This window comes from Mauremys reevesii, linkage group 3, assembly GCF_016161935.1.
Source record: "Mauremys reevesii isolate NIE-2019 linkage group 3, ASM1616193v1, whole genome shotgun sequence".
NCBI lineage: Eukaryota > Metazoa > Chordata > Testudines > Geoemydidae > Mauremys > Mauremys reevesii.
In genome coordinates, this window is record NC_052625.1 from 86212097 (window position 1) to 86228406 (window position 16310).

At 36.7% G+C, this 16310-nt stretch overlaps 1 protein-coding gene across 2 annotated transcripts in view; it reads right to left on the reverse strand.

Moving 5' to 3' along the window:
• Window positions 1–2675: 2675 nt before the first annotated feature.
• Window positions 2676–16310, reverse strand: part of CEP43 (centrosomal protein 43) — a 52002-nt gene continuing 38367 nt past the window's right edge. For both annotated transcript variants that reach the window (XM_039532529.1, XM_039532530.1), the window contains 6 exons: window positions 14199–14419; window positions 10076–10188; window positions 9740–9808; window positions 4507–4546; window positions 3798–3891; window positions 2676–2936 (listed from right to left, as the gene is read on the reverse strand). In XM_039532529.1, the coding sequence (XP_039388463.1) occupies window positions 2856–2936; window positions 3798–3891; window positions 4507–4546; window positions 9740–9808; window positions 10076–10188; window positions 14199–14419 (618 nt within the window). In that variant the 3' untranslated portion in view covers window positions 2676–2855. The remainder of the gene's footprint in view (window positions 2937–3797; window positions 3892–4506; window positions 4547–9739; window positions 9809–10075; window positions 10189–14198; window positions 14420–16310) is intronic.

The window sequence follows — 16310 nt, forward strand, 5'->3', positions numbered from 1 at the left end:
TCTCATATCCTCCCTGAGTCTCTTTTCCAAGCTGAAAAATTCTAGCCTCTTTAATCTCTCCTCATATGGGACCCATTCCAAACCCCTAATCATTTTAGTTACCCTTCCCTGGCCCTTTTCTAATGCCAGTATATCTTTTTTGAGATGAGGAGACCGCATCTGTACGCAGTATTCAAGATGTGGGCATACCATGGATTTATACAAGGGCAATAAGATACTCTCAGTCTTATTTTCTATCCCCTTTTTAATAATTCCTAACATACTGTTTGCTTTTTCGACTGCTGCTGCACACTGCGTGGACATCTTTAGAGAACTATCCACAACGACACCAAGATCTTTTTCCTGATTTGTTGTAGCTAAATTAGCCTCCATCATATTGTATGTATAGTTGGGGTTATTTTTTCCAATGTGCATTACTTTACATTTATCCACATTAAATTTCATTTGCCATTTTGTTGCCCAATCACTTCGTTTTGGTAGATCTTTTTGAAGTTCTCCACAGTCTGCTTTGGTGTTAACTATCTTGAGCAGTTTAGTATCATCTGCAAACTTTGCCACCTCACTGTTTACCCCTTTCTCCAGATCATTTATGAATAAATTGAATAGGATTGGTCTGAGGACTGACCTTTGGGGGACACCGCTTGTTACCCCTCTTCATTCTGAGAATTTACCATTTATTCCTACTCTTTGTTCCCTGATAATTACCTGTTCTGTTCATTCCCTCTGAGGCATCAAGCATTGGCCACTGTTGGAATACAGGATGCTGGGCTAGATGGACCTTTGGTCTGACACAGTATGGCTGTTCTCATGTTCTAAGTGCCTCTGGTAGAGGTTCTAGTGGAAGAATACACCCTCAGACGTGCTGCTGCTTTCTTTTTTCCATGTCCTCCTTTACAGGTAGTAATTTTAAGATGTGGGAGATCTTGTGCCTAAAGAATCTCAACCTCAATAGTGAATGCTACAAGGTCTTTGCTACTTCAAGGCTGTGGCACATACATTCTAGGATGGTCTGAGCCTGGGGAAATCTCTCTTTTGTGCTCAAGACCGCTACATTATGGCACAAGGTAAGATGTTGACACCATGGCTCATGTTCTGTTGCTTTATGCTGGCTATTTGGGGGATGCACATAAATAAAAGTCACTTTTCACCTCTGCCCTCAAATAATCTACCTACTGTGCAAGTATAACCTTCCAGTACAGCCCCACATCTGCTAGCTCAGTGCGTAAGAGCCTAAGTCAGACTCAAATCAAAGTAAAGCAGCTCTATAAGCTGTCCCTAGCCTCTGTTTGTCAGAAGGTGGAGATGGATGGCAGGAGAGAGATCACTTGATCATTGCCTGTTAGGTTCACTCCCTCTGGGGCACCTGGCATTGGCCACTGTCGGTAGACAGGATACTGGGCTAGATGGACCTTTGGTCTGACCCGCTACGGCCGTTCTTACATGGTCTCGCATGCTATTGTTATTGAAATGGCTAGTAGCTTGCCTGAAAAATTACAAAGCCTACAAAAAGGTGATTAATTTATCTTTATATTCACTGACATGTATCTTTTCCAATGTATTTTTTTTAACAATGCTCAAAAAAAATACACATTTTGAAGGCTTGTTTCAGTATTACAAATGCCCATGACCTATATACTACAGCAGCGCCATGCATGACAGTATAGTTAAGAAACTGTCAATGTTTCCATTACTGACTCTGTTTTTCAAGAGTTGAAAATGGAAATACAAAAAATGTGCTCCTGGCTATAACTTAGTGTGTTCAATATCTTAGGCCTGGTATTTATTTTTTAATATTTGGGTTTAAATCTGTTCATTAGTCATTAGATTCTGATACACAGAGAAGTTTAATTGTTTCATACTTTTTTGGTGCTCTTTTTTTAAAAATATGGATTTTAAACAATGAAAGTGAGTCAATACAAATTAAGATCTCCCCTAGTAACATGAACTCCACAAACCATTAAACAGCTCTCCTCAGAAATTTTGTTATTCTGTTTTATGATCTGTGGATCATAAGGGAATCTCACATTTTTATTGGGATTTTAACAGCTGTTAACATTAATGAAATAATCACACAAAAGAAGTAGTTTAGAGTAACATTAATGGTCTGACAAATACATTAAAACAAGAAAGTTCAGAGTTGACAGATACTTCAGCCAAGATTTTCAAAGGTGCCTACTGATTTTAGGTGCCTCAGTTTGGGCTGTTCAACTGGAGACACCTTAAAGGGGCCTGATTTTCAGAAAATGCTAAAAATCAGGCCCCTTACAGACCTCTAAAGTTGGACTCCCAAAAATCACTAGTCACTTCTGAAAAATCTTGACCCCTTAAAGTAGGCATGGAGTGACTAGGTACTGAGGCAGATTTATTAGATATTATGTAAATTTCATATAGACTGCTGACGTTTTTAGTAAGTTGAAGCAGTAACTCTTAAGTTTTCTTGCTTATCTTAGCTAAAAATCAGACTGTTACCATAACAGTGTAAATTCATTATAAAGCCATACATCTGTGTAGAAGTTCTGCAGCTTTGCTGATTTCTTCAGTTACGTTCTCCTATAGACTGATGGTTTTGTGTATCCATCGCCAGCAACGGACATCCAGGTGGAAAATTCAACTCCTTGTGTGAAAGGTTTTGCTGAACCAGATGAAGAACAACAATTCCAATATTAGACTCAAGCTGGAATGAACTATTTCATTCAGTTCCTGCTATGATTTTATAAGAGCTCTCTACATCTCCAGTCTTTCTGAAACACAAGGCACAAATAGGGAACAGACATTCCAGCAAAGAATGATTGTCTGAAAATAGCAGTCCACAAGAGTCCTCAATCCAGCACTTGAAACACCTCTACTGTCCAGTTCTATGCCACATCCTCTATATAATCTGCAGCATCAACATCACTTAACTGAGAAATGGTAAGATCTTGTGTGAGGTCTTCAAGCTAGAAAACAAAATCAAATCGGACAAGATATATATATTTATTTACATTTCAAAATCTGTTAAACTATAAAGTCCTGCAAAAAGCATCTTGCTAGCTTACAGCCCTGTCCTGAAAGGTATCAATTCCAACATATGAGATACTATGTGCACTCAACTGCCCATTAAGTTAATGAGAAGTACCTTATAGAATTGGGCTCCTAATGCCACTACTTTATTTTTCCAACCAAATAAAGAACAACTGATTTAAAATAATTTTTTTCTCATTTGAACCAAGTAGATTTGGAGTCACTTGCCCTGTTGACAATTTTAAAAATGCACTGAAAATTTTCAGAAGGCGATCTAGGCAATAGGCTGTTAGCATGCTGTCACCAAAGAACAATTCAGCTGGTAGCAGTACCTATTAATTGTAATATCTCAGAGTTCAACAGAGTCCCAGCAAAAATACTTTAAAAGTGTTCTGATTTAGAAAGGGCATATATTCTAACAATGCAGACAGAGGTATGGAAATTTGATAGCCAGCGCTGAATAATGAATATATGAGCACAACTAAGGCAGTTAATAAAAACTCTTGCATATGCTACAAGATTACAAGAAAATCTCTCAACTGTTAGTTACTTCAGAGTTAGACCAAATTACTATTATTTATTTATTTATTTGCTTTAAAAGAGTCAGTATAGAATCTAACCCTAACAGTAAGTGAATGGTTATAAATAGAAGGCAGTTTTAATGAATGGCATGACTATATCCACCTGTTCCCAAAGTGTTTATTATATGATGACAGTTGTCCAGAAAGGACAGCCAAACATCTAACCACAATATCTAATTAAAGATTAAAAGCACGCCCACACAATAAAAGTCATACTTTATCACTGGCATTCAAATCTTCTGTTTCCACAGAAATTTCTTCTATTTCTTCACCAATACTGATGTCACTTTTTTCTGAGCGATGACTGGTACTAATGACAGAAAAAAGAATAAAAGGTGAAAATAATTAGATTTTCTTTTTCTGCTGTACAAGAATTCCCACCACACTCACACACCTCTATAACAAAGCGTGTTTAGGTTAGATAGCCCAATTTTTACAGAAAGGAAATTTAAATGATAAAAATATTTGACAACACACCTGTAACTAAATTAAGCTGTGAGAAATAAGATGTGCCATGTAAATTGTAGGATCAGGGCCTTAAATATTATTGCTCAATTGTCTTCCCTTCATGCTACTGAGTTTTCTAGATGCAAGATTCAATTTGGACTCGTATATAGACATTTAAATAAAAATATTAATTAAAATGTATAAAAAGTAAATGATAAAACTGCATTGTTGAGAAGAGCATATTTTTCTTTAATAAAAAAAACCCCTAAAGCTTGTCAGCATCCTAAGGACACTCCTGCCTAGAGAAAGTATAAAAAAGATTTATATTCACAGATGTATAGCAGACAGATGGCAGCATTGACAAACTGATCATGATAAAATTGAACCTACTTCTGGTTCAATGTAACTAGAAAACTGAATGATGTTTACTATCCATTAAATATCAGACTGTAGCAATAGAAGTATTCTTCCCTCTTACCTGTTGAAATCATCAACATACTCATCTTCATCTCCAGTTCCTAAATAATGAAAAAAGTATTTTACTGAACAAAACAGATTCCCTCTGTAGGAAATACAAAGAGATCAAAATTATATTTTTGTGTCAGAACAGAGTATATAAATCCAGCTGTAGGTAGCAGGAAGAGTAGATCCTCTCAAAATTTGTATAGATTGGAAAGAGAAATCAAGTATGATGTTAGCTAATTGCAACCTAACCTCTTTTCCTAATTTAGACAAAGCCTAAATCAAGCGCAGCATTTCAGTGAATTGGACATGGATTTCAGCTCTGTAGCCAAACCATCAGTAGTTCTGTTTTGTTGCATAACTGGATACTTCTGAAATTAGTATATCATCATGACGCAAAGGAAAAATAGGAAGAATAGTAAGAGACCAATATGGTTCCATTAGGGCTCTTTAATGACTTTAAAATAAAAAAGGAATCCTACAAAAAGTGGACAAATTGCTATGGAGGAGTATAAAAGAACAGCACAAACAGGGACAAAAAATCAGAAAGGCTAAGGCAAAAAATGAGTTGCAATTTGCAGGGGACATCAAAAGCAATAAGAAGTTCTTTATTAAATACATTAGGAACAAGGAAAAACAAGATGAAGGGAAATACAAGTCCTTTGTCTAGTAGGGAAGGAGAACTAATAACTGCTGACATCAAGAAGGCTGGAAGTATTTAATGCACCTTTTGCTTCAGTCTTCACCAAAAACATTAAATGGTGACAAGATACTCAACACAATTAATATTAATAACTAGGGCTGTCGATAAATCACAGTTAACTCATGCGATTAACTAAAAAAATTAATCGCGAATAGTCGTAGTTTTAATTGCACTGTTAAACAATAGAATCCCAACTGAAATTAAATTTTTTTGGATGCTTTTCTACATTTTCAAATATATTGATTTCAATTACAGCACAGAATACAAAGTGTAGAGTGTTCACTTTATATTATTTTTTATTACGAATGAAATAGTATTTTTCAATTCACCTCATACAGGTACTATAGTGTAATCTCTTCATCGTGAAAGTGCAGCTTACAAATGTAGATTTTTTTTTTGTAACATAACTCAGCTAACCGCTAAGACGAACAAGTTTGTTTACATTTATGGGAGATAATGCTGCCCGCTTCTTATTTACAATGTCACCTGAAAGTGAGAACAGAGGGTCGCATGGCACTACGTGCCAGAAATGCAAACATTCATATGCCCCTTCATGTTTCGGCCACCATTCCATTGGATATGCTTCCATACTGAGGACGCTCATTAAAAAAGTAATGCCTTAATTAAATTTATGACTGAACTCCTTGGCGGAGAATTGTATATCTGCTCTTTGTTTTACCCGCATTCTGCCATATATTTTATGTTATAGCAGTCTTGGATGATGACCAGCATGTGTTGTTCATTTTAAAAACACTTTCACTGCAGATTTGACAAAATGCAAACAAGGTATGAATGTGAGATTTCCAAGGATAGATACAGCACTCGACCCCCAGTTTAAGAATCTGAAGTGCCTTCCAAAATTGGAGAGGGACAAGGTGTGGGGCATGCTTTCAGAAGTCTTAAAAGAGCAACACTCCGATGCAGAAACTACAGAACCTGAACCACCAAAAAAGAAAATCAATCTTCTGCTGGTGGCATCTGACTCAGATAATTAAAATGAACATGTGCTGGTTCGCAATGCTTTGGATTGTTATGAAGCAGAACCGTCATCAGCATGGACGCATGTCCCCTGGAAGGGTGGTTGAAGAATGAAGGGACATATGAATCTTTAGCGCATCTGGCACATAAATATCTTCCTACACCAGCTATGACAGTGCCAGGTGAATGCCTGTTCTCACTTTCAGGTGACATTGTAAACAAGATGCAGGCAGCATCATCTCCTGAAAATTTAAACAAACTTTTTGAGCGATTGGCTGAACAAGAAGTAGGACTGAGTGGACTTGTAGGCTCTAAAGTTTTACATTGTTTTGTTTTTGAATGCACTTCTTTTGTACATACATTTTACATTTATAAGTTCAACTTTCATGATAAAGAAACTGCTCTACAGTACTTGCAATGGGGGAACTGAAAAATACTATTTTGGGGGGTTTTACAATACATGTATTTGTAATAAAAAATAAATATAAAGTGAGCACTATACTTTTTTATTCTGTTATAATTAAAATCAATATTTGAAAATGTGGAAAACACCCAAAATATTTAAATAAATGATATTCTATTATTGTTTAACAGCATGATTAATAGCACAATTAATCAGAATAATTTTTTTTAACTCGCTTGACAGCCCTATTAATAACAAGGGGAAGGAATGTATGACAAAATAAGGAAAAAAAGATTAAAAGATTTAGATGAGTTAAATGTATTCAAGTTGGCAGGACCTGATGAAATTCATCTTTAGAATACTTAAAGAACTAAGTAAGGAACCTCAGAACCACTAGCTAATTATCTTCACGCACTCGTGGAACATGAGTGAGGTCCCAGAGGAGTGGAAAAGGGCAAACATAGAACCTATTTTTAAAAAGGGGAACAAAGATGACCCAGAGAATTATAGACCCGTCAGCCTAACTTCAATACCTGGAAAGATACTGAAACAAATTAAACTATCAATTTATAAGCATGTAGGAAATATTTTACGGAAGTTCTATGGCTTGTGTTATACAGGAGAGCAAATTAGGTGATCACAATGGTCCCTTCTGGCCTTGGAATCTAGGGTTATAAGGAATAGCCAGCATGCATTTGTCAAGAACAAATCATGCCAAACCAATGTAATTTCCTTCTTTGACAAGGTTACTGGCCTACTCAATAGTGGGGGAAGCAGTAGATGTGATATATCTTGATTTTATTAAAGCTTCTGACAAAGTCACACCTGACATTCTCATAAGCAAAGTAGGAAAATGTGATCTAGATTAAATTACTATAAGGTGCATGCACAACTGGCTGAAAGACCATACTCAAAAAGTAGTTATCAATGGTTTGCTGTCAAAGTGGGAGGGTGTATCTAGTGGGGCTTCAGGGATCAGCTCTGGAGCTGGTACTAGTCAACATTTTCATTAATGACTTGGATAGCAGAGTGAAATGCATACACATAACATTTCCAGAAGACACCAAGCTGGGAGGGGTAGCAAGCACTTTGTGGGGAGGATTACAATTCAAAATGACCTTGACAAACAGAACTGGTCTTAATTAAACAAGAAGAAATTCAATAAAGACAAGTGTAAAGTACTACACTTAGGAAGGAAAAAAATCAAATGCACAGAAATAACTACAAAATGGGAAATAACTATTTAGGTGATAGTACTGCTGAAAAGGATAGGGAGTGGGGGAGTAGAGGGGATCACAAACTGAGTATGAGTCAACATTGTGATGCAGTTGAAAAATGGCTAATATTCTTGGGTGTATTAACAGGAATGTTATATGAAAGATACAGGAAGTAACTGTCCTGTACTGAGCACTGGTGAGGTCTCAGCTGGAGTACTGTATCCAATTATGGGTGCTACATTTTCAGAAAGATGTGGAAAAATTATAGAGTCTAGAGGCAAGCAAATAAAATGTTTAGAAAACTTGACTTATGAGGAAAGGCTACAAAAACTAAGCATATTTAGGGAAAAAAAGACTGAGGGGATAGCTGATAACAGTCTTCAAATAACTTAAGGGCTGTTATAAAGCAAACAGCGATCAATTGTTGTCTATGTCCATTGAAGGTAAGATAAGAAATAATGGGCTTAATCTACAGCAAGAGAGGTTTAGGTTAGATATTAGGAAAAACTTGCTAAACATAACAGTAATTATGCTCAGGAATAGGCTTCTAGGGAGGCTGTGGAATCTGTGTCATTGAAGGTTTTGAAGAACAGGTTGGACAAACACCTGTCAGGGATAGTCTAGGTTTACCTCACTGCAGGGGGCTGGACATTTCTATGATTCTATGTCGATATTATAACTGGGAGAATTTCAAAGACACAAAAGGCAATTAGAGGTGCCTAAATCCCACTGAAAGCCAATGAGAGTTGCATGCCTAACTTCCACTTGTGCCTTTAAAAATCTGCCCTAAAAGCCTATGCTACCATTCTAAATAAAGATCTTAAGTGAACACTAATTCTGAGATGCATTTCCATGCTGGATAGATTTACTCATCTTATATATTTTGCCATAGAATTGAGAACAATGGTAACTGGACACTGTTGTCATCAATCAGGACAATGTAACACTAATAGCAATATGGGGAAATGCTTCATAAAAGCTAGTATCATATTAACTTAAGACATTTTATTTTTTTCTTACAGTAGGCTTCCCTCTAGTGTTCTAGTCCAGTGCTTGTCAAACTATCTGATGTGGCGGGCCGGCAGTCTCCCCCCTCCCCCCCCCCCCCAATGTGCCAGGGACCAGTACCGTATTTCCACCATATTATTATCATTTTTGCATAGGGACGTAGCACATCAGATCAGAAAAACTAACATTCTTCACTGTATTAATTGGAATGGGAGTGTTGTGTACATGCGGAGATGTTCCCATTTAAATACATTGAAGACTGACTGAAAGGCTGTGCATCTGGGCGGATAGTATAAAATGACTAGATCCAAGAAATTATTATTTGAACATTTGTAATAATGTTTATTCATTATATTGTTTCTGATATAAATTAAATTAAAATTGGCAGCCATTTTTAATTTATCAATATTATAACATGTACTTCTGAAAACATAATATTATTTAATAGTCGACTTTTATCGACTGATAATTATTCTTGGTGGAATTCCGGTGTGATTTTTAAATTATACTATTATTTCTCTCTTTCTTTCCTGGAAACTCACCGTGGACCAGCAGCCAATGGCTCGCAGACCAGCACCACTCCACGGACCACTACTTTGAGTAGCACTGTTCTAGTCAACAATACCTTACTGACAAGCAGACTAACTACAAAATTATAACCAAAATGTATGCATGGGGTGGCTTGAGTTTCTGTTGTATGTGTAAAATAATTCTGGTAGAAACATACAAATAATTCCTGCCAGTTAGGAATTTTGTATGAAGAATATCTTGCTTCTCTTACTCAAGCAAGACTCCCGCTGACTCCAATGGAACTTTTACCAAAGTAAGACAGCAGTATATTTCAGTGTCTCAGTTTCCTTGAGGAGCTGAAATGGAACTCAAATGTAAGGCATATCAAAACTAGGATGTTTACGTTCCCTCATGCTCAACAACTACTTGCCTAATTCAAGAGATCCAAATTTTGCATTCACTAAGCGTAGATCTTTCAAAACAGAGTTTCTATTTGCACCTGTAACCAAAAAAATATTTAAAATCAGAAATATGTTTGGTTATTGTTTGAAAAAAAAAAGGGCACACTTAAATACATCCATCAACCAATTAAGTCTAGTATATTTTTCTATAGGCTAATATTATATTCCAATTTTAAGAGCCAATCCTGCAAACACTTACAGACATATAATCGTAGGACTGGGAAGGGATCTTGAGATCAACTAAGTCTATCTCCTGTCTCTCCTGCCCTACTCAAGATACAAAAGGATTTCAATATTATACTTACTGTCAGGCTCTTTTAGTGAAGGTGCTCCAGCAAGGGAGCTTACCCCACTCCTTAGGGGGGGTGCATCAGAAAGAGATGCAAGGATTCCTCCTTGTTTGTTGGACTCTGTTTTCCTAAAAAGGGAAACAATTTGTAACTAGATATGTGACTCTCTCTTCTACCATCCATTAAATATGTATGCACCTAGAAATAATATTGTATGCAGCAAAAGATCAAGTGAAGGAACTATTCACTCTACAATCTAAAAAAGGCCAAAAACTTTCTACTGGAAGTTGGTGGTAAAAAAGTGTCAAGCAAGACATGCAAGAAGAAAGTTATTTTCTCACCTATTCATGGACTCCTGCCTGCCTTCTGTCACAAATAGATCTCCTGCATCTTCTTCAGTATCACTATTTTTATCAGGGGGCCTTTAGTTATCCCCACAAATACCATGTAGCCAAGAGGAAAAGATTGAGGCATAAATAAATATATCAACCAGTTTCTGCTTTTGAATTATGATCAGTTTTGTTCAACAAAACTAGTAACAGTCACGTTGTAGAAAGCATGCCCCTTGAGATTGCAGCAAAATGGATTTCTGTCATCGCCACATGATAAACTGGTTTAGCTGCCATTACATTTAGGAATGGAATATAGATTAACACGTTATTTACAAATAAAAGATGCAACAAGCACATTGAAAGTCTAAGTTTAATCTTCACCATTCCCAGAAAATATTTTCAGTGACCAAGTTGTGACTGGTTTCATGTAATGTATTTTACACTTATTTAATGAGATGATGTCTGAGCAGAATCTGATTTTGCATTAACTTTCTATGGTTTTGGTGATTTTAATGTATATTTAAACAAGTTATATAAATTTATGACGACTCCACGTTACATGTACACATACACATGAAATGTGATACACTGTGGAGGAAGATTACAAACTATTATTTTACTACATGTATAATAAATCACAAAATCTGTAGAACCTTGCTAATTAGCATTTTGCTAATTCATTTACCACAATTTGCCCACCCAAAGATGCCTCACTATGCAATTGCTATCAGTATCTGCATGCTACATAAACTAAATTAAGATACACAAGTCTAAAAATGTATGTAATATTGATATGGAAAGAGATCGTTAGCATAATCCATGTAATTTGACAAACCTTGTTTCTTTTCTGCCATGGAGATTTGTTCTTTACAAGGCAATTTAGTTTTGCTGCGTAACTAAGCCTTCTTTTCTTGAACTCTTATCTTTCAAGCATTTTCAGGTAGCAATTATGAATAAGGATTACCATTCAAGTCATTGGCCTTTGATGCTTTTAACAACTGATGACCACTTGAGTACTCATGTAATACTGTAGTAGTAAAATTCCTGAACACTGTTTTTATTGCATTTCCTTATGTTTATAAATATAGGTTAGTTGTATTGTTTGCTAACTATTGCATAAACCTATTTCAGTTCTTCTAATGTTGTTTTGAATTATTAGATTACAAACACAGGTCTATGAACTGTAGAATTTGCACTCATGATTGTTATATTTAGTTTTCAAGGTCAGTAATTAACACAGATGTACTGGACGTGTCATTCTAACTTATGAATAAGGCTGTGATTTAGTGACAGAGGTCACAGAATCCATGACTTCCAAAGACCTCTGTGACTTTAGGTGCAGCGGGCAGCAGGGGGGGGTTCCCTGCAGCTCCTCAGAGCTCTTGCCTGCAGTGGGTAGCAGGGAGGATCCCCAGAGCTTGGAGCCGCCAGCAGAGGGGGACCCTGGAGCTCCCAGCCTTTCCCACACCCCGCAGCTGCCCAGGCTACCCATTTTGTCATGGGTATTTTTAGTAATAGTCAAGGACTTCCATGAATTTTTCATTATTGCCCATGACCTGTCCATGACTTTTACTAAAAATATCGTTGACAAAAACATAGCCTTACTTATGAACCACAATGTCAGTTAAAAGCCAAGGTAATCCGGCAAGACAAAAATGTAGGAAATTGCAACAATCCTGGGAATCTACCTGCTTTGAAAGACACTATCACCATCTCAGATTCAATGATTGGAGGAACAAATTCCACTTCAAAAAGTTTTTTTTCCTCCTGCTGATGATAGCTCATCTCAATTGATTAGACTTTTCCTGTGGTTATACATACTTCCACCTTTTCATGTTCTCTGTATGTATAAATATCTCCTGTCTGTGTGTTCCATTCTATGCATCCGAAGAAGTGAGCTGTAGCCACAGGTGCCACAAGTACTAAAATTCCTTTGAAAGTTTCATTTTAATATTTTAAAGCTGCCAGTTTAAAGATCACGCACAATTATTAGATCTGACACTGGTATTCCCACCTATTGTTTTATCCCAGTTTATGACCTCACAATCAGTTGGCTGTAGAAATTAACATGATGTTACAATCAATTAGTACTTAAGCTCCTAAATAAGCAAGAGCAAATCAAAGATGCTATTTTAATCCTGATATGGCTACGCTAAAAAAGAAAAAATAACCAAAAAATAATAAGCAGAGTTCTTTCTAATGTATTTGTTCAATATTTTTCATGAGAAGTCAGCTGCTCGTTAAATAGTAGCATATCTTGTAATTTTTATTTCCCACTAGGTAACAGTCATAAATAATCCCTTTCTGAAAAGAGTTTGCCGGTTTATTAGAAATAGAGGGGAGAATGATCTTGTGTGGTTACTTTGTGCCGCACCAGGATCCTCCTAGCATAAGAGCGAGCATCTGATACTGCAGGGCCAACATAAGAGGGCTTAGACCAGTGGTTCTCAACTAGGGGTATGTGTAACCCTGGGGGTATGCAGAGGTCTTTCAGGGAGTGCATCAAATCACCTAGACATTTGCCTAGTTTTATAACAGGCTACATAAAAAGGGCAAGTGAAGTCAAGACAAACTAAAATTTCTTAAAATGACATGTTTATATTACTCCATATACACTGAAATGTAAGTACAATATTTATATTCCAATTGATTTTATTATATAATAAAAATGAGAAAATAAACAATTGTTCAGTAATAATGTGATGTGACACTTTTATATTTTTATATCTGATTTGTAAGCAAGCAGTTTTTAAGTGAGGTGAGACTTGGGGGATATGCAAGACAAATCAGACTCCTGAAAGGGGTACAGTAATCTAGAAAGGTTGAGAGCCACTGGATTAGACCACTCACTGTCTGTTGCCAATGTAAAAGGGAAAGAGTGGGGCATGGATGGGTAAACCTCCTGCTATATCAAGCCTCAGGTGCATTTCTGGCACACCCAAAGTTAGTACAACTTTAAAGTTGCTCTAACACAGCACAGTGGAAATGGCTCTGCTCAGAGCTGCAGCAAGATCAAGGGAATGAGAATGTGGGCTTTGACACTTTTGCAACTTTCAGTCAGACTTGCACTTCAAAATATAATTTCACTCATCATCAGACACTACAAAACCACAAAGTGCCCTAAAATGTTTGGGCCTGCAAAGCTGACATGTTCTAGAAAAACAATTAATTTACTGAAAACAAGTCAGTTTGGACACACTGGGTAATAAATGTGAACACTGATTTATATAAGGGAACTTTTCCATGAGCAAGAGTCTTTCCGAATACTTGTATTGTATGAAGCTGGTGTGTCTGTGTCTGTGTGTGAGTGAGAGAGAGAACTAACAATATTTTCTTAACTACTCCAGTACTGTGGGTTAGATTTTGCCAGTCCTTGTGAAGTTATGCAGAGAAATAAAGATTCTCCCCTCCTACTTGTGCAGCTACTTTAAGGCTGGCCACAGTTGCATCTCCAGGGCTCAAGGAGCATAGCGTTTGTACCTCAGATACTTACTCCTAGCATCAAATGGGTTGGAAAGAGCAGGGTTTAGCAAAGCCAAGGCTCCACCTGCCCTTCTCCAACCAACCCCACCAGCCAGATCAGTTGGCTTGGTATCGGAAGGGATCTATGCAACATCCCCAAAAGGGTGAAAATTACTCACCAGTGCAATCAGGGAGCCCCAGAAGGTATTGTGCATTTCAAGCAGGATGTTTTACAGTGCACCTACACACCACCTTTTACTACAGGCTACATGCAAGTAACACATCTAACCCAAACCTACTAAGCATCAAATAAATGTGTTAACTAGGGAGCACGGTTTACTTACCAGCCATAGTTTCTCTCCGGTTTTGGTACTGGATCATCAAAAAAAGAATCTCCCTCTATATCATCCTCATCTACAGCTGGATCACTTTTTTCTTTGGTATTTAAGTCTTTGTTGTGTGGTTGAGAAACTAGCTTTGTCTCATTGGGAAGAAAGTGAATGCTGCTTTTGCTCTTTGTTTCTCCTGATGAAATACTTGTATCACTTTGACTGGTTTCGGCAACCTTAAATAAATAAATAAATACATAAATAAATAATCAAATTTACAGGAGGGAAAATGCCTTTCCTTGACTGAAGTCATGGAAATAGTTTCTCATGACTGAACTGCAGTCCAACTGTTAATAAAGGACCATCAGGGAACATACACTATGCAAGTCATCCACGTAATCAAATTTTCAAATTAAATGATATAATTTTTCTATTTTTGTACCCATATAACTGTATCAACTAAGAAAAAAAATCCTATTTCAAAGCCATCTAAAGAGCTCTTAAAAAAAAATTTCTATCCCATCCCCTCTGTAGGACTTTATAATATAGGTTATACCTAGAAGCAAAATCAAATGAACCAAAGAGACTATAATGCAGAAAAATGTACTAGAAATTAGTAAAATTTACTTTTTGTGTAGGCAATTTAGTTCCTAACTAGGCATGTTTCAGTCTTCCACTTCTATCTAAATTAAGGTTGCCTGAGCAGCCTTAATTCTGTTTTTTTCTAATATTTGAGTACTTGATTTTTTTAACCTTGCAAACATAGTTAACAGATGGTGTTGGCATATAGAGATAGAGAGATTAAGTATGGGGGGCTCTACAGCTGGATTATTTATGGGACAGAGCTAATGACTTGTGTTCTAAACTTGGTTCCAAGACTACCTTGCACAATTGTAATCAAGGTACTTATCCTTTATCTCTCTATTTGCCAATCAACAGTATAAAAAAAAAAAAGAGGTTATCAATATTTACCTACCATAGGGATGTTGCAAAATAAATGTTTATGAAGATACTATATAAATGCAAGGGAGACAAGGTGCATAAGGTAATATCTTTTATTATACCAATTTCTATTGGTGAAAGAGAAGCTTTTGAGCTCCACAGACCTCAAGAAGAGCTCTATGGAGCTTGAAAGCTTGTTCCTTTCACCAACAGAAATAAGTCCAACAAAGGATATTATCTCATCCACCTTGTCTCTCTCATATTCTGGGACCCGCACGGCTACAACACCACTGCAAACAAAATATCAGTGCAAAACATTCATGTGCAGATCTATGTAAAGTGACTATGCTAACACAGCACTCCATGACCATATGTGTTCATTTTTCCAAGTAAAATGCTGTTTATTCTAATAATTATGGCACAAAGTCAATATAAACTGAGAATTAACCTATGTTCCTTCCTTCTTATGCAACATCACAAGTAGTAAAGCCAAACTGTTGTGTTAGTGACAACTGTACAAACCCACTGACATCAAAGGGGTTTTGAAAGATGTAGATGATTTGAACTTAAACAAATTAGTTTGATGATGCACAAGAAAGGATGGAATACTGTTTACTCACACTTAGTTGCATTGGCTCTTACAAGTTGAACAAGAATAAAATACAATCAAAACTTACTAGTTAATATTCAGCAGAGATGACTCTGAATGCATACAAGCAACAACTCCATTGAGTAAGAAAGTGCTATTTTTAGAGTCACTTTTCAGATTAGAATCACACTTTAAAGGTAGTCAGTGAAGGTGAGAACAGAACTCAGAAGCAGAGCTTGGTGGAGAAAGATAATTCCATTTTGTGGAAGTCCCGCCCCCCTTTGGAACAAAACCTCAACATGTATACGTTCTCTGCGAAAGAGACTAGAGCCCCATCTCCAAGGCAAGTCTACATGATGGGCTGCCCCAGAGGCACAGACCTCAGGAACCCTAGGAGCCCAGGCTGCCAAGGAGCTGGGTGAGCAAGTTAGCAGAAAGCCAGGCATGTTTCTTGCCTAGGTTTCAAAGGAATTTAATCAAATTGGAACCATTTCCATAAAAAACTTTTCAATTTCAATTAATCAGAAAATTCTGATGAAAAAAATGTTACACTGGAATTTCTCCACCCAGCTCTATTCAGAAGTATTTTATTCTCA